This window comes from Rana temporaria, chromosome 3 (genome assembly GCF_905171775.1).
Source record: "Rana temporaria chromosome 3, aRanTem1.1, whole genome shotgun sequence".
NCBI classification, from domain to species: Eukaryota; Metazoa; Chordata; class Amphibia; order Anura; family Ranidae; genus Rana; species Rana temporaria.
This window is the reverse complement of record NC_053491.1, coordinates 378,635,645-378,661,970: the sequence shown is the minus strand read 5'-3', so window position 1 is coordinate 378,661,970 and position 26,326 is coordinate 378,635,645. Positions and strand designations below refer to the sequence as shown.

General features: G+C 46.6%; 1 protein-coding gene across 1 annotated transcript in view; it reads right to left on the bottom strand.

The window, feature by feature from the left end:
* The window catches only part of LOC120932851 (aldo-keto reductase family 1 member B1-like), a 105,809-nt gene that overhangs the window by 15,540 nt on the left and 63,943 nt on the right, over positions 1 to 26,326 (bottom strand). The window contains exons 2-6 of the mRNA XM_040345638.1: positions 15,402 to 15,569; positions 14,149 to 14,265; positions 10,983 to 11,060; positions 10,695 to 10,817; positions 4,704 to 4,810 (exon numbers count right to left, since the gene is read on the bottom strand). Of these exons, the coding sequence (XP_040201572.1) occupies positions 4,704 to 4,810; positions 10,695 to 10,817; positions 10,983 to 11,060; positions 14,149 to 14,265; positions 15,402 to 15,569 (593 nt within the window). The remainder of the gene's footprint in view (positions 1 to 4,703; positions 4,811 to 10,694; positions 10,818 to 10,982; positions 11,061 to 14,148; positions 14,266 to 15,401; positions 15,570 to 26,326) is intronic.

Genomic DNA, 26,326 nt, shown 5'->3' with positions numbered 1-26,326 from the left:
TTGTTGATAGACGAGACCAGTTTATTAAGGGTAAAAAAGGAGCTGGAAGAGTATTTCAGGTTAAATGAGTCGGAGGAAGTGTCGGCCGCAACATTATGGGATGCCCATAAGGCAGTGATAAGAGGGACCCTGATCTCGGAGGGCGCAAGGAAAAAAAAAGAAAAAGATAGCAAAAAAGGAAAATTGATAGAAGAGATCTTCCTCCTAGAACAGGAACATAAAAAAATAGGGAAACAAAGTGATCTTTATCTGAACTTGGTCAATAAACGAAACGAACTAAAAGAACTTATGGATCAAGAAACCAGAAGGGAATTTAACTTAATAGCCAGGGAAAGATATATGTGGGGAAACAAAACAAATAAACACCTGGCAAGAATGGTGCAGAAAAAGAAATCAAAAAATTATATAGATAAAATTAAAAATGAAAAAGGAGAGATGATGCACAAAACAAAGGATATTGCGGAAACCTTTAGGCTATACTACGAGAAACTTTACTCGGTGGAACAAAAGAACGGGCAGGAGGGGGAAAAAATAAATAAAATGGTGAATTTCCTGAAGGAAGCAGGGCTGCCAAAAATAAGTAGAAACGAGGCATCAGTGATGGACAGACCAATATCAGAAAAAGAGATCAATTTAGCACTAGCGGGTACGGCATCAGGTAAAAGTCCGGGCCCCGACGGCTTTACCATATTGTATTACAAAAAATGCAGGGAGATTCTCCTTCCAAAATTATGCCAATACTTTAATGGACTGGGCAAAGACTTCGATTTAAGTAGGGAGGCTTCAGAGGCCACCATAACAGTCATTCCTAAGGAGGGTAAAGATAAAGGAGATTGCTCAGGGTATCGACCAATATCTCTGCTAAACACAGATACAAAATTGTTTGCAAATGTTTTGGCCGAGAGAGTGAAACAAGAAATGGCAAAGATGGTGCATCCAGACCAGACAGTGTTTATCCAGGGAAGAGAGGGGAGGGACAACGGAGTTAGAGCTCTATTGATAATTCAAAAAATGAAAGTGACAGAGTCCCCGAGTCTACTCCTGTCGATAGATGCGGAAAAGGCATTTGACAGGGTAGACTGGGGACTCATGTTACACACCCTGGAAGAAATGGGGTTCGGACAAAGGATGAGGGAGTGGATAACGACTCTATATCAGGAACCAAGGGCAAAAATAAAAATAAATGGCAGTCTATCCCAAGTATTGACAATGAAAAATGGAACAAGGCAGGGGTGCCCCCTGTCCCCACTCCTGTTTGTGCTCTCCTTGGAGCCACTGTTGTCTAGGATACGCAAATGCCCCGATATAAGAGGGGTTAAAATAGGAGAAGACGAACACAAACTCTCTGCTTTCGCAGATGATGTCCTCTTCTATCTAACAGATCCTAAAACCTCAATCCCAAAGCTATTAGACTTATGTACGCTATACGGAGAAATATCAAATTTTAAAATCAATGTTGCCAAAACCGAGATCCTGAGTATTAAAGTCAATGGATGGGAGGAAAGGGATTTAAAAATGAAATACCGCTTTTCTTGGGTAAAAGAACTCAAGTATCTAGGTATTCTGCTAGCAAAATCAATTAAAAAAATGTATGCGATAAATTTTATTCCCTTGTTAAATGAAATTAGGAGAGAAATAGGGAGGATAAAAAATAGACCAATATCTTGGATAGGACGAATAAATTTTTGTAAAATGGTAATTTTACCAAAAATTACCTACAAGTTTCAGATGATACCTATAAGCTTACCTGGAATACTCTTCTCAGCTCTCAAAAAACAGATCATGAACTTCATATGGAAAAATAAGAAACATAGAATATCTTTCCAGACTTTAAGACAATCTAAGAATAAGGGGGGATTAGCTGTACCGGACATTAAAACATATTACGAGGCTGTGGTATTGTCAAGGGTGGTGGAGTGGGCTAGGGCCAGTAAAGAAAAAAGGTTGGTTAATATTGAAAACGAAATGTCGAAGACAAGGCTGGACAAGATTATATGGAACCCACCCCAATATAGGGCACTTGATAAGAACACACATGAGATAACAAAAAATGCACTAAAAATCTGGGACACTAAGTATAAAAAAATAGAAAAGGAATTTAACTCACCATTATTAGCATTAAAAAATAATGATTATTTTGCACCGGGAAAATCACAGATCGGAGGAAATTGGATAAAAAAGGACACGATGCAATTAAGAGATGTAATTAAAGATGGGCACATAATAACACTACAAGAATTAAAAGGGAAAAAAAATTGTATTGAAATTAACGAATGGAGATACGGTCAGCTAGCCCACTTTATACAAAAACTGCCGCACCCATTAAGATCAGGGGAGCAGCTATCCGAACTGGAAAAAATATGTACGTCTGAGAAGGCCACGGGAACTATCTCAAAATTATACAAGATTTTGTTAAAGGTGGACGAGCGGACTGTTCTCCCATTCGTTAAAAAATGGGAGAGGGAAATTGGATCAAAAGGGGATAGGGCCACAATAGAGAAAATGTTGACACTGGTACACTCCTCGGCAGTAGACAGCCGTACAGCGGAGATGAGCTATAAATGTATGTCCGGATGGTACATGACCCCGGACAAGCTATCCAAATTTAAAGATGGACAAACGGGGGACTGTTGGAGGGGATGTGGGCTCCCGGGAACCATGGCCCACCTGTGGTGGAGGTGCCCTAAAGTCGCGGAATTCTGGAAAAAAATCCTGGGATGCATTGAAGAGATCACAAAAGGGAAAGTCAAGCTGGACCCTTGGGTCGTACTGTTTCATGGTGGAGAGGAAGGAATCAAAAAATATCGGAAAACTCTAGTCCCACACTTACTAAATGCGGCCAAAAGGATAATACCCAGAAAATGGCAGGAGGTAGAGTGCCCCTCAATCTGGGAATGGGTAGACTCAGTTGAAGAAACCTATAGAATGGAAGAACTGAGAGAAGGAGTGGAAGGCAATAACGTAGCTCAAGACAAGAAGTGGGATAACTGGAGGGCTTTTAAGAGATCTTGGAGTTATGCTGAAAAACTTAGGGAGGAGAACTAGAGATAACTTAAAAATAGAGAAGAAGTCATCAGAAGGCATTCAGGATTTTTTATGGTGAGATAGGGGGAGGGTGGGGGGGGGGGGGGTGAGGGGGAGGGAGGGAAAAGGATAAGAGGGGAATAAAAAAAAAAAAAAAAAACTGAATTCTCTTGTATTGGTATTGCTCATAAAGTAAATAACGAAAGAGCAACATATCCCAAAAAAAAAAAAAGGGAAAGGGAAAGGAAAAAAAATAAATAAATAAAAAAAAAAAAAAAAAAATATATACACATTGGAAAGAGAAAAGTAATTAAAGAAAAATAATTACACTAATGATGCGAAACCAGAATAGAGACGCTAAGGGCTGGCAAATCAGAACATGAGCGTATAAACGCACACTCTATGAGGTTGGAGTCTGAAGTGTATATAAAAAAAAAAAAAAAAAAAAATACCACCAAAAGAAAGCTCTATTTGTGGGGAAAGAGGACATCAATTTTGTTTGGGTACAGCGTTGCACGCTCATGGAGACTGTCAGTTAAAATAATGGAGTGCTGTATTGCAAAAAAATGGCATGGTCATTAAGGGGGTTCATCCTTCCGGGGCTGAAGTGGTTAAACCCAGTAATTCCATGCTTCCCTATGCAATGCAGACAGATCATGGCTGATGGTAAGAACTGCACATAGCTTCTTGAAAAAAATCAGAACGCCATAGGTGGTTTTGTGATGCTGAGCCTTCAAGACTAAGTGATGCTAAATTATATATATATATATATATATATATATATATATATATACATACATACATACATATATATACACACACACACACATACACACATATACCTATACAGCCTCTGACTTGCTGCAGCTTCTAAGTCAGCAATTTCAATACAGAAGAGAAACCTGTACAACTGTGCAAGAAAGACTGAAGGAAAAGCTGGAGTTCGGCTTCAAACATTGCCAGCATTGTGAGCATTTTGTTAGAGGGAAACAAGTCTACACTATTACACTACGAGGAGACAAACATTCCTTATATAAAGCCAGGAAGCTGATGACTGACCAAGACATTTAACCCAAATGGTGCGGTAAAAATGGAAAATAAGGAACGATGGGGGAATTGAGGTTTTGAGGGGGAAAAAAAGCCAGTCCCAAACAGCCAACTAATGAGCCTAGACCATTAAATACCCCCAAGCCGTTAGTAACAGTGTTGCATACTATAGTGATATCAATACACTCCTGAGAAACTGGAATCTACTGAAGATATTGGAACCCTACTGGCCTCTGCTGTAGCAGGCTCCACAGCATGGTAAGGATAGACGCTCGAGGCCCTGTTCAGGTCACGCCCAGGGCCTGATTAATGCGTGGAAAAAGCAGTGACAAATGAAAGTTTAAAGACCAAGCTAATTGCTCACATAACCCTAACCCATAATTATGAAAAGGGCATAGCTCTCAGGACAGGCTCTATGCATAAATTCCCTTGGATGTGGATCTCAATGACATTCCCTATTGTTTGATGCATTTATTTGGTACTACCGACTAATATCCTTTCCCCGGTTATTGTTGATGTGATTTTTTTTAAGCTCGATTGCTTGGTTCAGCGATACCCTTGTTGTTCTGTGTCCCTCGCTGTATGCATAACAGCATAACTCAAAAATGTAAAATCACAAGGATTTGTCTTACCAGGGTCGGTCTGGAGATCCCAAGGGGCTGTAAGCAGTCACTGCAATGCCTTTGGACTGGCAGTAATCGATAAGCTTCTGCTGGGTTAGGTAAGGATGACATTCAAACTATTGGAAGACAAAAAAAACTACGTTAGGCTTACCGGTAACGGTATTTCTATGAACCTTCCAGGACGGCACCCGAGAGATGATGGCTCCTCCCTGCAGGAAACACAATCACATGACAGTTTAAAAAGCCCCACCCTTCCCCTTGCTCCCCAGTATGTAATAGAGTAATCCTGAACTGGTTCACAAGGGACGTAGTCCTTATAGGTACTTACCTTTTCCCTCCACATAGGGCGGGAAGTAGGCCTGCCGTCCTGGAAGGTTCATAGAAATACAGTTACCAGTAAGCCTAACGTAGGTTTTCTCTTATCACCTTCCAGGACGGCACCCGAGAGGATAATCAAGTATACACAGGCCTACCTTCAGGGTGGGACCACAGCTTGTAGAACCTTTCGACCAAAGGCTAAGTCTTGCTGTGACAACATTTCCACACGATAGTGCTTCAGGAATGTGTGATGGCTGGACCAGGTAGCCGCGCTGCGGATTTGTTCCCAGGAGGCCCCTGCTTTCTCAGCCCAGGAAGTAGCTAAGGATCTAGTAAAGTGAGCCTTGATTTTAATGGGAGCTGTCGCTCCAGTGCATACGTAGGCTATGGATATAGCTTCTCTAATCCATCTTGAGATTGAGACTTGATGCCTGCAGTCCCTTCCTGGGCCCAGAATGTAGAACTAATAGGTGATTGGATCTCCTAAAACTCTTAGTTCTCTCTAGATAAGTGAGAAGACACCTTCTTACGTCTAAAAAATGAAATTTATTTTTTCTCGTTCTTTGGTTCAGAACAAAAAGGAAGGCAATATTATGTCTTGTGTCCTATTAAATAAGGATGCCACCTTAGGTAAATACAGGGGGTCTGCTCTAAGAGTGATCCTATCTGCCTGTACTCTCAGGAAGGGTTCTTTCATGGATAGCGCCTGCAAATACCCTACCCTCCTGGCCGAAGTAATGGCTAACAAAAAAGTAAATTTTAAGGTTAGAAATTTAAGGGAAACCTCTTCCAGAGGTTCGAATGGGTGTAAAGATAACGCCTCTAACACCCTAGTTAAATCCCAAGACGGACAACTATATTTCTGGACTGGAGAAACTCTTTCTCTAGCCAACAAAAAACGTCTAATAAGGTCCTCTTTAGCCAATCTTTTGTCAAGAAAGACTGAGCGGGCCGCTACCTCGACCCGAAGGGTACTAACTTTTAACCCCATGTCTACCCCATCCTGGAGGAAGTCCAGGATAACCGGGATAGAGGTTAAGGATACCTGTCTTTCCTTACCCCAGGAACAGAAGGTCTTCCACACTTTAAGGTAAATCTTTTGAGTTACTGGTTTCCTGCTCATGAGGAGAGTACTTATGACCTTCTCTGAGCAGCCTTTGCGTTCTAAGATCTGGCGCTCACTAACCAGGCCGCTAGCTGAAAGAATTCCGGCTTTGGGTGAAGTACTGGGCCCTGCCTGAGGAGATCTGCCCTGTATGGGAGTTTTAGTGGTTCCACTATCGCCATGGATCTTAGGTTTGCAAACCAAGTTCTTCTTGGCCACCATGGGGCTATCAGAAGAATCTGGCCTGGAGACCTGTTGAGTTTTTGAAGAACTCGCGGAATAAGCGCCACCGGCTGGAAGGCATAGGCCAGTCCGAAGCGCCAGGTCTGGGATAGTGCATCCAGACCCTCTAAATGTACTTCCTGGGAAATCGAGAAATACCTTTCTACCTTCCTGTTTTGTCGGTTGGCAAACAAGTCTATTTCCGGATTTCCAAAGCACTGGACCAGGGTTTGAAAGACCTCTAGGTTCAGTTCCCATTCCTCCTGCCTCAGCTGGTAGCGGCTGAGGAAGTCTGCTTCTGCATTGTTCGTCCCCTTTATGTGTATGGCTGAGATAGAGAGCACTCTTCCTTCTGCCCATTCCAAGATCTCCTTGGATAGTTCTAGTAGGGGACTGGATCTGGTCCCTCCCTGGTGACCTAGGTACGCTACTACTGTAGAGTTGTCGGAGCTTACTTGGACTTCTCTGCCCTTGATGTCTTCCTGGAAGGCTACTAGGGCTTCCCCCACTGCTCTGAGTTCCCTGTAGTTGGATGACCTGCAAGCTAGTGAGCTGTCCCATTGCCCCTGGGCATTTTTCTTTCCCAGGTGGGCGCCCCACCCCCAGGAGCTGGCGTCCGTGGTAACCTTCACTGGGATCCACTGTGCCCATGGTCGCCCTTCCTTCAGGTTTTGGTGAATTGTCCACCACCCCAGGGAGGTCAGGACCTGAGGGGTGAGCAGTATTTCCTGGTCTAAGGACTGTCTCTTTCTGTCCCATGAAGACAGGAAGAAGAAATGCAGTGTCCTGGCATGAAGCTGAGCCCAGACTACCGCTGGAATGCTTGCTGACATAAGGCCTAAGACTCTCAGAACGTTTCTTCTGGAGAGTCTGGGGTTCTTTATTAGGTCCCCTGCTGCTGAGGCTAGTTTTAACACCTTGTTTTCTGGCAAGAAGAGCCTCTGCTGCCTGGTGTCCACTATATATCCCAGAAAGGTCTTGACCTGTTCTGGCTTGAGGGAGGATTTTTCTTTGTTGACTATCCACCCTAGACTCTCCAGGACTGCTATTGCCTTGTTGGCATCCAATGTGACTTGGATGGCTGACTTTCCTGAAATCAGTAAGTCGTCTAGATAGGGTATAAGTTATATACCCTGGAGGTGCAAAAGTGCCGTTGCTTCTGCTAGGATTTTTGTAAATATCCTTGGGCTGGAAGTTAGCCCAAATGGTAGTGCCCTGAACTGCCAGTGGAGGATTTATCCTTCCACTACGACCGCAAACCTCAGGTACGCCTGGTGATCCACATGGATTGGCACGTGAAGGTAGGCATCTTTGAGGTCTAGGGTCACCATGAAGGCTTCCTTCATGAGGTTCTTTCTTACCGAATAGATACTTTCCATAGTAAACCTTTTGTATTCCAGAAACTTGTTCAGGTTCACTATTAGACGGTATTTTCCGGATGGTTTGCGAACTACGAATACATGGGAATAAAATCCCCGGTATTGCTGATCCTTTGGTACCGGCACTACCACTAGTTGTTCGGCTAACTCCTTTATGCCCTCTAGGAGGGCAGACCTCTTCAGGGTATCCCTGGGAAGATGCGTAACGGTGACCATGGAGGGGGGTGTCGTCAGGAATTCTAGACGATAGCCCTTTTGAATTATTAGGCGAATGTAAGGACTGTTCGAATTTTTTTCCCATTGGGGAAAGAATTGGGACAGTCGACCCCCCACTTTGATCTCGGCGTCACTTGGACTGTTTGTCGCTGGCTTTGGAAGGAGGGAAAAGCAGGTTGTTGTTCTTATTCCCTTTACCAAAGTTCCAACGCCTGTAAGGTTCCTTTTTTGGCTTTTTGTTTACCCTGCCCCTGGGGGCCTCGAAAAGTCTTTTTAAAACCTTCTTTTTTGGGTTTAACTGGACATTTTTTGCCTCTTTCTGATGACCTAGCCAGGACATCATCTAAGCCTTTGCCAAACAACAGGGAACCCTGAAAGGGGATGCCACATAGTTTACCTTTGGATGTTGCATCTCCCTCCCAAGCCTTGATCCAAACTGCCCGCCTAGCTGAGTTGAGGGCTGCTGTTTTGGCCGATGCTCTTGCAGATTCTATAGCTGCGTCTGCTAGGTAAGCAATCGCCTTCCTTATCACTGTAAGTGATTCAACCACCTCATCTGAGCCAAGTGCTCGGTGAGTGTTTCTACCCACATATTGGTATTCCTGGCTACACATGCTGCTGCTAAAGCTGGACTCAGTGCTGCTGAGTTGGCCTCCCAAGCTTTTCTAAGGAGAGATTCTGCTCTACGGTCCATCACATCCTTGATGTTACCCGCATCCTCAAAGGAGAGATCAGACAATTTAGTGACTTGCGACAAAGCCGCATCAAGTCTAGGGAGCTTAAAAAAGACCTCCTCGTCCTCCTGGGAGAAGGGAAACCTTCTTTTCCAGGTTTTTTGTTTGATTATTCTCCTTTCAGGGTCTCTCCATTCCTGTAAGAATAACTCCTTAAGGGACTGGTGTAGGGGGAATACCTTAGACTGGGTGTCACCCAAGCCCCTATAAAAACTTTATCCTGTGCCGAGGCTGGTTTAGGGGTTTCTGGAATCTCCTCTGTGGCGTAAATGGCCTGGAGGAGACCCTCCAGATCTTCCACGGCAAAGAGGTGTCTCTTTAGACGTATGTCTTCCTGAGACTGACTAATGGGGTCTCCATCTGCCTCTCCTGAGCTGTGCCTAGACCTGGGTAAACTTGCTACCTCACTTTCTTCACCCTCTACCTCACCCAGAGGAGGAATTTGTGAAGGTGTAAAGAAAGCACTTGGTCCCCTAGAAAAGGGGGTTTCCAGAGAGGAAGTGCCTTCCCTGGGGGCAAGTTCCTCTGTCTCGGTCTGTGCTGACTGCCCAGCTGCCTCCCAGAAAGCTCTCACTGTTGCTAACATTTCTGTTTGCATGGATGCAAGAAAATTCTTCATCATTGCAGCAGCCTCCTTTCCTGCTAGAGTATTAATACATTTGTAGCAGAAGGGTTTAGAGTAGGATTTGGGGAGCTTCTCTCTACAATTCCCACATTTTTGAGGAACTATGCCCTGTAGCGGCAGGAGACTGAACTGAGGCCTCCTGGGCTCCGCTGGGGGATTCTGAAAGACATGAGGTACACATACATTATTCTGTCTTTCCCCAAGACTGCTGGCTGTACTGGGGAGGAGAGAAAGCAGACGAGAAGGGGGCCAGATCCTGCACTGGCCGTTCCCTAAAAGTTTGGGAACTCACTGCCTTCCTCCTCTCTTTCCAGGGGGAGTAGTACTTACCGACCCCCGACCTGGATCTGCCAGCGGTCGCGTCTGCCTTTCCGTTCTCTTCCATGAGGAGGGTGACTCGGTCCTGGCTGCCAGTACTCCTAAACGAGCTGTCCGCAAGCCGACCTGTCCACCGCCCAACGCTGTTCCACGTTGCCGACAGGAACTTCCGGGTTACGCCGCGGGGAACCGCCCACTTCTTGTGATGCGGTTCCGGTTCTCAGAATGAGGCCTGGAGCGTGGCGTTTTGAGTTTAGAAGACCCGGGAACAGCAATTCGAATGGCGGTGGTTCAACAGCACTCAGTGATGGCTCACCTCCCCGCGGCTCAGAGCACTGGCGTGTGTACTGGGGGCGACCTGTGAGTTTGAACCGAAGTCTACAGGTTAGTTCAGCCCTCCCCGGCCTCCCTAAGACCTGTCTCACAGGGGTACCTTCGACCCTCCCCGGTCTCTAGGTTTTCCTTAAACAAAACAAACGTGTCGCTGTGTTCGGAGAAACACAATCAATACTGGGGAGCAAGGGGAAGGGTGGGGCTTTTTAAACTGTCATGTGATTGTGTTTCCTGCAGGGAGGAGCCATCATCTCTCGGGTGCCGTCCTGGAAGGTGATAAGAGAAACATGAGTTATCCAGGTAGACAAATAAAAGTAATAATCTAATGCTCCCATCAGCGATATCAGTAATGTTCTAATGCTCCTATCACTGAGATCAGTCAACATGTAATGAAATGGTGCAGATAAGTATGTTTAGGCTACAATACTCTACAAGAAAATGGTAACCGATTGCACACAGGACACCAAAACGTACCCAGTTAATGGAAGATGGCTTCAAGCTCTGCTTTTCACCCGCAGAAGAGGTTCCTCAGATGCATTTCACACCCTAGCTGGCTTAATTGCCTCAACAATTAAGTCCATTTGAGCTGAAGCCATCTTACATTGGTTTAGTTTCGGTCACAGTGAGTTAGCATCCTGAGTAATCATTTCCCATAGCATGAATTATCCATGTTTTATTTTTACTGGTGAATTTTGCTTTTGGACAGCAGGACAACTCAAATTCAGAAAACACATAAAAATCAGCGAGTACCTGATGGACAGCTGGTTTGTGTTTCAAGTTTGGCTTATTCAACAACCGCTCAATTTGTTCATGGTTGAAGTTAGATATTCCAATGGCTTTCACCATCCCAGCATCCACAAGCTCCTCCATTGCCTGGGGAGGGAGATAGGAAAAAGTTAAGACAAGCAAACAGGTCTCAGCTCTTAACTTACTTTTAATGTTTTGTCCAGTTTTGAAGCTCCCAAAAAGGAGCATAAAGTATCCATTCATACATAAGCTGAAAATGTACAATTTGAGGAGATGGAAGCATACACCTACCTCCCATGTGTCCAAGAAGTCTGTTTCACTTTGGACCACAAGTCCTTGCTCATCAGTGGGAAATAATGCATCTCCAGCCTGCAAAAGGCATATAAAATATAGACCTTAGTTTTGAATATTGACCCATTTCACTTTTAAAAATACAATCTTTAAGGTTGGCCCCTGCTTCTACATACACTGTCAGGTCTGGTTTAACCGGTTTCCAACCGCACTATAGTCAAAATATGGCTACAGCACAATATATATATATACATACATATACATATACATACATATTGTAATAGTCAGGGTCCCGGTCACCATAAAAACGCAGCAAAAACGGACACAGAGTCTGCATGTCAATGGACTGCAGAACTTCACAGAATAACTTTAAAATGGAGAAAACTGTTTTGGCAGCTTTCTCCGGGTTTTGCTAAGTTTGAATGGGGCTGTGTGGTTTGGAGATCCTGCAGAGACTTGGGCGGGATGGGATCTCTGGCCCTGTGTCCAGGTCTTGGGAATAGCCAGCAGGTTGGGTGTTCAGGTGAAAACAGCCAATATAATCAGGTACTGGTGAGAACAGAGTGGAGAGGAAGGTGGAGTGTGTGCAGCTGGCTGCTGGTTCAACACAGTGTGTGTGGAAAGCTGTCTGCCCTGGAAGACTACATCCCTGGTGTGGGGGGACTTTGTGCCTGGCGGACTGGGAAGGCTGGTAGACCTGAGATGGCTAGCGAGTCCAAGGGGGCTGGAGGAAGTCCGGAAGTCTGGGAGACAGTAAGCTGGAGAATCCTGTTGAGGCCAGGAGTGGGCCAGGTATAGCAGGTACTGCAAGGCTGAGTGAGCCTGGGAGCCAGGAGGCTTGGTATTTTGTTTCTATGAACATTACTGGAGAAGAACCCCTGCGTGGGAATCCTGTATGTGAACTGTTTATTTTTGCCTTTAAAATAAAAATGGGCTGCCATGCCCTCAAACCTAACATCTGACTGCTGTGGACTCGCTGAAAAATGCATTTACCATTGAGTTAAACCCCCAATGTTTACAATATACATACACACATATATATACACACACACACACATAAGACGTCCTTCCACGTGCCCCCTTGGGTGCACTTCGGGTGTGCTCTGCGACTACTGTGTCCTTCAGACACAGCTAATCACAGATCGCGGTAAAGGGCCAATCATAATAGCCATTTGATCCAATCACAGCTGGTCACATGCAAACAGACTAGTCGCCATTGGCATTGCTTTTCTCACATGCTATGTCTGCATAAGGAAAGGAAAGCAGATAGCCGTCAAATTGGACAGGGCACAGTGTACATTGTTTACACTTGTAACCAGGGCACTGATCATCAGTGCAGCCCATCATGAAGAACATTTACTTTTTTGCTAAATTTTATAACAAACTAAGAAAAAAAAATTATAAAAAATTCCCCAAAATGTTTGGTCTTTTTCGTTTGTTTAGAAAAAAAAAATAAACCCAGTGGTGATTAAATTCCACCAAAAGAAAGCTCCATCTGTCTCAAAAAAATTAGTTTGGTTACAGTATTGCATGACCGCGCAATTGTGTTTCAAAGTGCGACAGCGCTGAATGCTGAAAATTAGCCTGGGCTGAAAGGGGGTGCAAAGTGTCTCATATTGAAGTGATTAACAGCCCTCATCCATGAACAGATCATCTTCTGAATTCTAGCACAACAAGACAAATGTTTAACTTCTTTAAAAACCTGAGGGCTGGATGAAAACAGACTTTTTACATCGGACTATCTCTGATGTCATGTTTAGGTCTAAAAAAAAAAAGGGAAACGACCTGAAAGTACTTGAAGATAAGTAAATGGACAAATGTCAGCTTACATGTATGCCTATAGACTTACATGAAGCTTCCAAATAGGTTCACCTGAAAGGGGCATTAACCCCCTTCATGACAAAAGAATAAAACAAATCTAATGCCCAAACAGTTTGGCACCTTTGACTAGGGTTAGTAAAACTGTACAAATCACCACAATTACTTAAGTGTATCCAGGTGAATTATACCTTGTTTTGTTTCAGGGCAAAGTGGGCTTTTATTTGGCGGCAAGTGGTAATGGACATTTTCTGATTTTTATTTATCAAAGAAAACTTACACATATTTTTAAAAAACCCAAATAAGTTTTCCTAACATTATTTGTTGTTGGTTCCCATAGTAGGGACCATAAACTGTATGCATTTTGACTTTTAAATAATTTTTGTTTTATTTTTACACACACACACATACACACACGTTTATAATTTTCTCCTTTAGCAAGAAAAATATATATAGTGCATCTTTTTCTCCATTCAAGGAGGAGAAAAGCGAGGGATGGGGTGGTCTGTACAGTGACTGATCACTGCGATAGCCAATCAGAGGCAATCAGGAATTGGGCCTCTTGATCATTAGAATGAGACCCAAAACGTTTGGCAAGTGTGCACTTTCAACACAAATGCTGCTGTGGATACATAATGACCCACTTCCTTGAGGCCGCAAGCAGGTGCAAGCTCAGCGGGAAGAGGTTAATCTCCTCAGCTAATATACCCCCTTTAATACTACAGTGTCAGAAAACAATTACTTAAAGGGGTTGTAAAGGTTTGTCTTTTATTTTCTAAATTGGTTCCTTTAAGCTAGTGCATTGTTGGTTCACTTACCTTTTCTTTCGATTTCCCTTCTAAATGTTTTTTTTCTTTGTCTGAATTTCTCACTTCCTGTTTCTCCTCAATAAGCTTTCCACCATCATCCGAGCGGTGGAAAGTCATTTAGAACACCTTACTGTGGAGGAACAGGAAGTGAGAAATTCACACAAAGAAAATAAAGAAAAAGAAAGAAAAACATTTAGAAGGGAAATTGAAGGAAAAGGTAAGTGAATCGACAATGCACTAGCTTAAAGGAACCTATTTAGAAAATAAAAAACAAACCTTTACAACCCCTTTAAGCATAAACATTTACTGTTTGTTTACTTTCATGTGATGACTTCCAAGCCATGTTCTTTGAATTACAAAGCTCAATGAAAAACAAAGTTTCCCGTAGCTAAACCAGGTTATAATATAAGAAACAGATGGTGTAAAGAAAACTTGATTGCAAACAAAATCTCTCACTAGGTCTGCTAAGGATCTTTTGAGAGCCTGTGTACAGGTTCATGTATGCTTTAGTACCTCCAAACATACATGCAAATAAATACCTTAAATCCTGTTGGCCAGTGGATCAGATACAGGTCCAGGTAACCAAGCTTCAAATCAGCAAGTGCTTTCTGACAGGCTCCTTTCACCAGAGACTTCTCGTGGAAAGTGGACCATAGCTACAAATAGAAGACAATAGCACTCAGTTGCAGACAGAAGACCTTTCATAAGAGTAACACGAGACTGTCGCTGCTGACACCTCCTTTTGGAATTCCTAGTTGCATAGCTGTCAGTTGACACTCTTCCCGCCATACCTTTAGATCACTGACCCAAAACATTGAAAGGCTTCCAATTTTTCTCTGACCTTCCTGATGGGTGTAGTTGTTCTAGGTGACAGACGCAAAAGTACAAAATGTCAGACAGGCAGCTAGCATTTTTTTGGCAAGTCAGCAAAAATTCAGTATTGAGTGGAATCAGGTGTCAGGCTCTTATTTCTGAAATTCCACTGCAAAATTTTAGTATATTCACAGCAGAAGAGAATTATTCAGGAAAGCATTTGTTGGAGAGTACACAGAACCTGGACGAACAGGAAATTCTGGTGGAATTCTCACAGCTGTCATCTCAAAGAATTCTGAATAAACTTGTCATCAACCCTTTAAAAATGGATACTTTAGGTTTGGATTGTGTGGGCCTCTCGCAGATCAGCAAGTGTGTGCTCCACTCAAGATTAGTACTTGTTGCCCCTTGTTTAACACTTTCCCTACCGAGTCATTGTAAAATGACGTCGGCGGGAACCAACCCTCCCTCCGGGTGGACATCATATGACATCCTTGCCTCTTCCGGGCGGCTAGGGGGGCGCGCGCTCCCCCGCCGCATTGCTTGGGACCCGGTGCGCGTGCCCGAGTTGTCCGCCGGGCACCCGCGATTGCCCGCACCATGGATCTGTGTGTGTAAACACACAGATCCATGTCCTGTCAGCGGTGAGGAGACCGATGTGTGTTCCCAGTACAGAGGAACACATATCGGTCTCCTCCCGTTGTAAGTCCTCCTCCCCCCCTACAGTTAGAACACACTTTAGGGAACATATTAACCCCTTCAGCGCCCCCTAGTGTTAACCCTGCCAGTCACATTTGTTTACACAGTAATCAGTGCAGTTTTATAGCACCAATCACTGTATAAATGTGAATGGTCCCAAAAATGTGTCAAAAGTGTCCGATATGTCCGCCGCATAAAAAAAAACAAAAAAAAAAAACGCAGAGGTGATCAAATACCACCAAAAGAAAGCTCTATATTTTTACAAATCTAAAAGTTTTACCTTGCTGGTGATGAAAAGGTCTTCCCTTTTCACGACACCCTCTTTGATCTTCTTCTGAATGCCCGCTCCGACTTCGTTCTCATTCTGATACACATAGGCGCAGTCCAAATGCCTGTACCCCGCATCTAAAGCTGCCTCCACGGCTGCTGTCACTTTGCCTGGTTCGGACTGCAAGAAAAAAATATATAAATGTCATTCGTGTTTTGCCTCAAAATTTTTATTTTGGGCAAACAAACAGATCCTGGTCCCTTAAAGCAAATTAAACAGCATAGTGCTTGTGCCGTGTAATCTGCCGCCCTCTAAACGAAAAAAAAAAAAAAAAAAAGCTGAGTTAGGCTTACCGGTAACTCCTTTTCTGAGAGTCTTCCAGGACAGCCCATGAGACCTAGGGCTCCTCCTACCAGGACAGAAAACCCCCACCAGATAAAAGGGCGGTCCTCCAGGCCCCATGTCAGTCTTCGAGAACCGTAGGACTACCCTGAAAAACATATGCATTAAAACACATAACTTCCATACAACAAACCGGGTGGGAATCCGGCTGTCCTGGAAGACTCTCAGAAAAGGAGTTACCGGTAAGCCTAACTCAGCTTTTCTCTCAAGCGTCTTCCAGGACAGCCCATGAGACCATGAGCCAGAACTTACCAGTCTAGGGTGGGACAACTGCCTGAAGGACCTTTCGACCAAACGCCTGTTCTTGAGCGGATAGCAGATCCAGGCGATAATGTTTAATAAAGGTCGAATAACTGGACCATGTGGCAGCTTTACAAATTTGTTCCGGTGAAGCACCAGCCCTCTCAGCCCAAGACGCAGCCAAAGCTCTTGTTGAATGCGCTGTAACAAAAGGTGTAGGAACTTCTGATTTTATAGGATTCTGAGATGGCCTGCTTAATCCATCTAGCCAATGTGGCTTTAGATGCACTTTTACCCTTGTGTGTACCTGAAAAAAGGACAAATAAAGCGTCTGTCTTTCTGAAGGCCTTGGTGACCTCCAAATATACAAGAAGGGTTCTTCTTACATCCAAAAAACTAAATTTATTTTCCTGATCACCCTGTGGCGAACTACAAAAGGATGGCAGTACAATGTCTTGTGATCTGTGAAATGTAATAGCTACCTTAGGCAAAAAACCTGGATCAGTTTTTAATACAACTCGATCCTCCAAAATCGCGAGGAAAGGCTCCCTCACTGATAAGGCCTGTAACTCGCTTACTCTACGAGCGGAGGTAATAGCTACTAAAAAAATTGTTTTTAAGGTAAGTAATTTAACAGAAATATCTTCTAAAGGCTCAAAAAGGAAACTCTACCAGAGTTTGAAGTACCAGGGACAGGTCCCAAGTTGGACAACTTCTTACCACTACTGGCCTGGCCCTTGAAATGGATTTTACCGTGGGATTTTCCAAAAGAGAAAACTGGAGGAAAACGCCGATAGCTGCCGCCTGTACCTTCAAGGTACTAACTGAAAGACCCTTGTCGACACCCTCTTGAAAAAATTCCAAAATAGAAGGAACATCATGCGTTGATCTTTGGTTTTCAGACAACCATGAATTAAACTTTTTCCAAACTTTGGAATAAATGGCTCTAGTGACTGGTTTTCTGCAATTTACCAAGGTTTTGATCACCTTGTCAGAAAACCCCTGAGCCTTCAGTATCTTCTCTTCAGATACCAAGCTGTCAAGCTTAAGGAAACCACCTGTGGGTGTGACACTGGACCCTGCGACAGCAAGTCCTCTCTGTTCTGAAGTCTCAGTGGAGGCTCCGAGACCAGAGACTGTAGCAGGGAAAACCATGGTCTCTTGGGCCAGAAGGGGGCGATCAGAATAAAGTCTGTTTCTTCTAGGAGAAACTTCCGGAATGAGTCTGATCGGCGGAAAGGCGTAGCAGAGGTCGAAGGGCCACGGATTCGCCGGGGCATCTATCCCCAGTGATCGATCCTCTGGGTTTAGAGAAAAGAACTCCTCTGTCTTGCGGTTGTCCAGATTTGCGAACAGATCAGCTTCGGGACAACCCCATTTGTTGGTGATCTCCAAAAAGACTTCTGGATGAAGCGACCAATTGTCTCGCTCCACCCTGTGGCGACTGAGGTAGTCTGCCAGACTGTTTTGCGTCCCCTTCAGGTGCACTGCTGAAATTGAGCCTAGATTTACTTCTGCCCAAGACAAAATTTCTTGTGCAATTCCTTGAAGAATTCGACTCCTCGTGCCTCCTTGTTTGTTGAGGTACGCCACTGTCGCAATGTTGTCGGACAGGATCTGGAGATTGTGACCCCTGATCTCCGATTGAAAGGCTTGCAGGGCTCTCTGAACCGCTAGTAGCTCCCTCTGGTTCGATGAAGCTCTCGCTTCCTTCAAGGACCATTTCCCCTGTGCGACCTGGTCTTTGAGGTGGGCTCCCCATCCCCAGGCACTTGCGTCCGTCGTGATCCTCTTGGATATCGAGATGGACCATGGCAGGCCTTTTGTTAGGTGCAGATTTTTCCTCCACCACCACAAACTTTTTTACCTTGGTAGGTAACCAAACTTTTGACTCTAGGGACCTGGCGTCTCCATCCCAATTTTCCAGAAGGAATCTCTGCAATGGTCTCTGATGGAATCTTGCCCATGGTACCGCAGGGAAACACAAGGTCATGAGACCTACCGTCCTTGAAATTTCCCTCAGCGAGACCAACTGTTTGGTCTGTAACGCTGACACTGCTTGTACCATCTTGGAGACCTTCTCTTCTGGGAGAAAAAAACGTTTTGGACTACTGAGCAAAAGTCGTAACCCAGGTACTTCACCTTCTGGGCTGGATCTAGGGAAGACTTTTCCCCGTTTATCAGCCAGCCCAGGGATTGAAGGAAGTCTAGTACAGTCTGAAGATCTGCTAGTAATTTTTGGTGGGATTCTGCCACTATTAATAGGTCGTCCAGGTAAGGGATGATAGTTATCGCCTTTAACCTTAGTGGAGCCAGCGCCTCCCCCAATACCTTTGTGAAGATACGTGGGGATGAGGACAGACCGAAGGGGAGGGCCTGAAACTGAAAGTGCCTGATTTCCGTTCCCATTTTTACCGCTATTCTCAGGAATCTCTGGAATGGAGGGTGGCTCGGGACATGTAGGTAAGCATCCCTTAAAACCAACGTGGCCATAAAACAGTTTGGGTAAAGCAGATTCTTGATAGAGAACACTGTCTCCATCCTGAAGTGCTTGTACCTGATCGATCGATTTAGAGACCGAAGATTCAGAATGAGCCGATACTTCCCTGACGGCTTTCTGATGACAAAAATGTGGGAATAAAACCCTTTGTTCTGATCTGACCGGGGAACAGGAATCAGGACCTTTTGGTCTAACAAATCTCCTACTTGGAGACCCAGAGCTCTTGCTTTCTCCCGATCTTTGGGAGGAGAGGTGATCAAGAGTCGTTCTGGTGGCTGGCAGGAAAATTCTAGCCTGTACCCATTTGCCACCAGATCCAGGATGAAGGGACTTGAGGTGACGGCTGCCCATTGTGGGAGAAAGGCCCTCAATCTTCCCCCCACTGGCAGATGCTGGTCACTGTGGTTTGGCGGGCTGCTGAGGTGTGTTAAACAAAAAACACCTCCTCTACCCTTGCCTTTGTACCCGGTCCAATGTTTCTTGGGCCTATTGTCCTTTTCTTTAGGACCCTGTTGTCATGGCAGGCCTTTGTTTTGGCCACGAAAAAAAAAAATTCTTTCCGTCTGCTTTTTCTTTTCTGGAAAGGCCTTTTTCCTATGGGCCGTGCGTTCCAGAGCCTCCTGCAAACCTGGGCCAAAAAGATGATCCCCGGTCAGGGGAAGCCCACATAATCTTAACTTAGATGCTGCATCCCCAGACCATGTTTTAAGCCAAACACTTCTTCTGGCTGAGTTCACTAAAGCTGAAGTCCTGGCTGTCATTCTTACTGATTCTGCAGAAGAATCAGCCAAAAAACCCACGGCACTAAAAAGGAGAGGAAAGGATTTTAAAATCTCTTCCCTAGAAGTACCTGCCAAAAGATGGGTTTGGATCTGTGTAAGCCATTCTTCCAAATTTCTGGCTACACAAGTGGAAGCCAAAGCTGGTTTGAGATTCCCCATAGCTGAATCCCAAGCTCTATGAAGAAGGACATCGCTTTTTTTGTCCATAGGATCCTTAAGCGTACCCATATCAAACGCCAGGTCCAAATTTTTTGAAACCTTTGAAAGAGGAGCGTCTAACTTTGGGTTCTTGTTCCACGGTAGCGCTGCATCCTCATCAAATGGAAACCGTCTTTTTAGGTTACCAGAAAAGAAAGGTTTTCTCTCTGGATTCTCCCACTCCAGTTTGATAGTATCAAGGAGGGAATCGTGCACTGGAAAGTTTTTACTTCTTTTTGTGCAACCCTTTGTACATAAGGTCATGTTTGGACATTTGTACCTCCTCCTCCTCCTCCATTTCAAGGGTAGTATAGATGGCTTTTAACAAGTTATCCACATCTTCCAGAGACAATTTAAACCTTGAGCCCCTAGAGGATACTCTATCCCTAGGCTCTGTATCTGACCCCGAGTCTTCCGGAGAAGAATGGGTAGATTTGGCTTCAGCCTCAGAGTCTTTACTCTCTACGCTCACCTGCGGGGTGCTAGCAACTAAAGCCTTCATTTTTGAAGATGTACCCTGTTGGGGAGCCTGCATTTTGTCAATTAGATTTCTAAATGAACCAAAAGTAGAAGCAAGCTCATCTCTGACCGAAGTCAACATTTTTTGACATTTTTTGGTCACTGGGTCATCCTTCACTAAACCATCTATACATGTGCGACAAACTGCTTTGCACCAAGTGGAGCTCAGTTTGTTACCGCACACTTTCTTTTATGTGGCTGCGCTTGGGATTTGTCCTGGGTCTTGCCCTGAAAGACATAAAATAAATGACCCCACTAAGTAACAAACCACAAAATAAAATACTCCATCACCACGTGCAGGAGAAAGGAAAGTGTGTCCCCTAACACCAAATCCTATGATTGGGAGGGGGGGGGGGTGAAACGCTCATCAGGATAGCGAAAAAAGTCCATACTTAAAGCTTACCTGAGAGGTGCTGGTGTTGGAGACTGCATCTGCCTGAGAAGGAACTGCAGGAGAATCCATGCCGCCCGTCTGGTATTCTAACAGCCTGTGCTGCTTCTACCAGCGATCACCAGCAAGCCATTTAAAGCTCTTTTTCGCGCCGTTTTGGAGACTGGAACCGCGTCTCCGGTGCCCGATGATGACGTCACGCGACCTGGAAGAGACCCCGCCGGATCTTCCTATGGGCCAGCTTGGAGCGCAGAAGCTCCGCCCCTCAAGCGCCAGTGACTTCCTGGAATCCCAGCACGAGACAGCCATGCTGTGTGCGGGACCTGTCACCACCAAACGGCTGCAGCTTGCGCTATGACGCTAAGGGCCCGACGCCATCCCGGTCCTGGCCCTCTCCAGGCACAGAGAAAAAAGGCAGCAGATTACCACCTCTCCAGTGGACACTGCACATGGCACGGAGGTTAGTTAAAAATAACAAATACCCCTTGAACGGCCATTAGAGCCCCTGCCCATGAGACCTAGGGGACCAGGTTCCTGAAACATGTTACCCCCCGTCCGGAGGAAACACTAATACTGACATGGGGCCTGGAGGACCGCCCTTTTATCTGGTGGGGTTAACGTGTTTCCTGTCCTGGTAGGAGGAGCCCTAGGTCTCATGGGCTGTCCTGGAAGACGCTTGAGAAAAAAAAAAAAGGATTTTTGTACTCACCGTAAAATCCATTTCTCTGAGTTCATAGACGGACACAGCCTTCATTGACCTTAGGGTTATGCTTCTTCCTACCAGGAGATTTAGGCAGAATTCTACAGCACTTAAGGTGTTAAAACTTCATGCCGCTCCTCCCAGGGGGCGTGGCTCCCCCAGGCATAACCCACACACTGCTCTAGCAGCCTCAGTTCGTAACAAGCAGTACAAAGGAGGGGTGGGTGCTGTGTCCGTCTATGAACTCAGAGAGATGGATTTTACGGTGAGTACAAAAATCCTTTTTTCTCTTTCGTTCATAGACGGACACAGCCTTCATTGACCTTAGGGACGTCCCCAAGCAGTGTCAAAAAATTCGAGGGGTGGGAAAAAATAACACAGCAAAAACAGGTTACACCCCAAACAAAAATCGGAGTAACTCAACGGAGGAACTCCAACCTTAAACTGCCGCCTGTAACACCTGCGGCCGAATGAGGCATCAGAAGATGCACTCACATCCACCTTATAAAACTTTGAAAAAGTGTGGACCGACGACCAGGTCACAGCCTTACACACCTGTAACACAGAGGCTTGGTGTCCAGAAAGCCCAAGAGGCCCCGATCGCCCTGGTCGAATGCGCCGTGACCCGAAAGGGGGGCGCCTGCCCCTTCAGGGCATAGGCCTGAAGCACAACCTGTCGGATCCACCTGGAAATGGTGGCCGACGAGACTGCCAGGCCCTTACTGGGACCGGACACAGACACGAACAGCGAGTCCGACTTCCGGAACGGAGCTGTCGCCGACAAGTAAACTCGAAGGGCCCGAACCACATCCAGAGAATGTAAAAGTGGCCTCCTAAGGATGGAAGAACAATGTCCTCGTAAATGTGAAAGGCCGAAACGACCTTCGGAAGAAAAAAAGAGGGCTGCGGGCGCAGCACCGCCTTATCCTGATGGATAACCAAGTAGGGGGCCTTGCAGGACAAGGTCGCCAGTTCAGACACTCGTCTGATAGAGGTAACAGCTACCAGTAAGACCACCTTCCGCGACAGAGTCAGCAAAGGGATCTCCCGAATGTTCTCAAAGGGAGCATGCTGAAGCGCCGAGAGGACCAAATTCAAATCCCATGAAGGCAGTGGAGGGCGCACCGGAGGGGCCACATGGCGGACCCCCTGCACAAACGTGCGAATCAAGGAGTGCGCCGCCAAGGGACGCTGAAAGTAAACAGCCAGAGCAGAAATCTGACTCTTGATCGTGCTCAAGGCAAGAGCCTGGTCCACACCCCGCTGCAGGAACAGCAGGATCCGGGACACCACGTAAGTACGGGGGTGTCAGTTCATCTCCCCACACAGAGATGTAGGCCTTCCATGTATGAGGAAAAAAACCTACGTGAGGTAGACCTCCGTGCACGCAGCATGGTAGAGACCACCGAGCCCAATAGGCCTCGTCCTTAAGCCCCTGGCTCTCAAAAGCCGCGCCGCTAAGGCCGGTGGCTGTGAAACAGGGTGGAAGATCGGACCCTGTATCAGAAGATAATTTTTCAGGGCAAGACACTAGGGGGGCATCTGCCACCAGACGCATTAGGTCCGCGTACCAGAAGCGACGCGGCCAAACCGGAGCAATCAGAACTAATAGAATCCCCACAGCTTCCACTCAGCGCAGCAGGCGAGGAAGAAGCTTCCGAGGAGGGAAGGTGTAAAGTAGGCGATAGTGACCCCAAGGAGCCACCAACGCGCCTGACGCGTCCGCCCACGGGTCCTTAAACCTGGCCACGAACCGTGGCACCTACCGATAGAGACGGGACGCTAGAAGGTCCACGTCCAGAGTGCCCCACTTTCGGCACAGACCCCAAAACACCTGCGGGTGGAGAGACCACTCTCCTTGGCCCCGTGCAGTGCGACTCAGGTAGTCGGCTAGCCAATTCCATATTCCCGGAATGTACCCGGCCGATAGAGCCGGAACGGTCCCTTCGGCCCACCGAAGGATGTGCGCGACCCCCGTCGCTGCAACAGAACTCCGTGTGCCTCCCTGATGATCAACCTACGCCGTGGCGTCATCGGACAGGTGACCCGTCGGCCCTGTAGATCCAGGGACCACCTGGCAAGGCAAAGCTCGATTGCTCGGAGCTCCAGAACGTTGATCAGTAGGCGGGACTCCACCTGAGTCCAGTGCCCCTGGGCTGACTGGGTGCCCCAAGCGCCCCTCCCCAACCGGAGAGGCTGGCATCCGTCGTGACCACTGTCCAGTGGCCAGCAGAAAAATGACTTTCCGGCCCGAAGCACCGGAAACGCCAGCCACCACACCAGGGGAGACATGATCAGATGACTCAATTGAATCTGGTAATCCAGAGAAGACGGAAACTAGTCCCATCGTGACAGCAGTACCCTCCGTAGTACCCTGGCGTGGAATTGGGCATACGGAACCGCCTCGAAAGAGGCTACCAACTGACCCAGAACCTTCCTGCAGAATCGCAGAGATGACCGCTTCTGGGTCGGCAACTGCTGCACAGCAGATAGCAGAGTCTGAAGTTTTTCCGTTAAGAGAAAAACACTCCCGCCCCGGCGGAACCCAGGACTAGTCCCAGGTATTCCAGTCCCTGAGACGGAATCAACCCTGATTTCAGGACAATCCAGAAACCAGCCGAACACTCGGAGAGCCTGACACGTGATAGACACGGCTCCACCAATGCAGAGCTCGAAGAAGCTCGTAGGAGAATGTCGTCCAGACATCCCATGATAACAAACCCCCGATGTCACAGCCGGGCCAGTATCGGGACGAGAACCTTGGCGAAAAACCTGCCGAATGGGAAGGACACCAATTGAAAATGGTCCCCCCCGACCGCAAAGCACAGAATCTCTGGTGCTTTGAGGATATGCGAACATGCAGGTACACGGTCATGACATCCAAGGATGCCAGAAAATCCCCCTGATGGAGTGCCGCTATTACCAAGCGAATCGACACCACCTAAAAGTTTGTGACAAAACAAACGAGGGACTTGAGGCCCAGGATTGACCGGGCCCCATCCTCCGTGGGGACACAAACAGAATGGAGTAAAAACCCAGAGACCGTTCCAACGAGGGAACTAGCACAATCACTCCCCTGACCAGAAGATTCTGGACAGCCCCTGACAGAGCCAACCGGCGAACCGGAGGAGGCCAGAGGCCGGAGGGAAAAAACCTGTTTGGCAGACAAGAGAGAAACTCAATCTTGTACCCCAAAGAAAACACTTTGCAATGCAAAGCCAGTCTCCCACCCGAGACACGGGCGGGAGCAGACCTTCAGGTGGAAGCAGGTATGTCTGCAGACTTGTTAGGCATGCCGTATCAGGTGCGCTGCTACCCTGCAGCGGGGATTCAAGCACCATGTAGACCTACCCCCACCGCACAGGGCGGGCGAAAAAACGCTCGGAGGTAGGCAAGGAGGGTCCTTGCACAGGGCGAGGTTCCTAGCCCTTCCCAGACTGTGGGAACAGCATGCGCTTACCACCCGTGGCATCCTCAATGATGCCATTCAGGGAAGTCCCAAAAGGACCGTTCCCCCTTAAAGGCCATCATCAAGGCCTCCCTAGAGGACAAGTCCGCAGACCAGCTCCTCAGCCACACAAGGCGGCGCAGAACCCTGCATAGACGTAAGCCCCGGAACGTATCCATGGCCGCCTCGCAGAGAAAATTCTGACCCTGAACTATCGTTCAGCCAGGTCCCAAGAGGACTCGGAAGCCCCTTCTTCCAGCTCCTGCAGCAGGAGCTTCGCCCTTCCAGTCGGGGCCTGACCAGGGCCCCGGCCAGAGCCGGCCTCACCGCCCAAACCACCACGGTGAATAGGGAGCGGGCCACGGCCTCCGCTCACCTATCAGCGGGATCCTGAAATGCAGGAGCCCCTTCCACAGGCAATGTGGCGGCCTTGCGCAGTCTGGACATAGGGGGTCCACTGGCGGAGGAGAGACCTATATTTTAAATCCCCCTCAAGGGGGTTAATGGGTTGCAAAGTTTTTTGACAAACTGTGGTGCATCCCATTCCTTGTATAACATATTGTCCAAATAAGGAACACAAGGAACCCTTCAGCAGTGCGTGGCGGTCTGCGGATCCAAACGGTACTGACATGGTGGGGTCTCCACCACAAACTCAATTTTTAGAGTCTCACGCACCACAGAAAAAAACAAGAGCTCCAACAATTTTTGCTGACACTGCAGCAGACATCCTCACTATCCATGTGGGTCAAGTCCGCAGCCTCTGACAAACCAGAACAAGATTCCATGTCAGAGACATCCCCAGAAGCAGGCTCCAGGAGGGGGCGCTTTATTACCCCCCATCCGGGCACTAGCTGCTGCAAACCTGGCAAGAAAACCCAGGATAGCCACAGAAACAGATGTGGCAGGGGAAGGGACGCCAAGGGTTAACTCAGGCCTAGTGGAGAGGGAGACCTGGCTCAGGTTCCACAGTGCCAGCGCTGAGACACCCCCCCTGCAAGGCAGGACAAAAAAATCCCCACTGGTCACCTCCCTGCAGCTAAAGGAGAGCATGGGGGGCCTCTGGTACTCACCACTCCACCCGGTGCAGCGCGGTCCGAGAAGGACAGGGTGTGCTGAGAGCCAGGGCTGGATTAACAATGGGGCTGATGGAGCTGCAGTTCCAGGCCCCTTTCTCAAGATAGGCCCATTTGCCCAAAAAAAAAATATATATATATATTTTTTTTTAAGAATTTTTTTTTTCTAAGATCGAATTTGGGGGGTTGTAGCTCGATGACCAGAGGTCACAGAAACCCCACATTTGGGGGTAGGCATGGGAAGAGCTACCCCACAACTGGTTAAAATATGGGACGGCTATCATTTATGGTTCCGGAGATACGGGCCTGCTTGCACAGCCTGTCAGAAGCTACATTCAGAGCGGCCAATATAAATACAAGCTGACACACTACAGCAGACTGATAGGATCACAGTGCTTATAATAATTATTTGTATATTACTCATGGTAATAAACCCCTTGCCACCCAGGCCAATTCTGACACTTCTCTACTACATGTAAAAATCATCATTTGTTTTTTGCTAGAAAATTACTCTATGGTGGTCTTTGCACTTTTTATGTTGCAGGGTACAGAGCTGCACGATTCTGGCTAAAATGAGAATTGCAATTTTTTTGCTTAGAAGATAGATCACGATTCTCTCACGATTGTTGCGGCGTAACATCATCTTTCACATTAAAAAAAAAAAAAAATGGGCTAACTTCACTG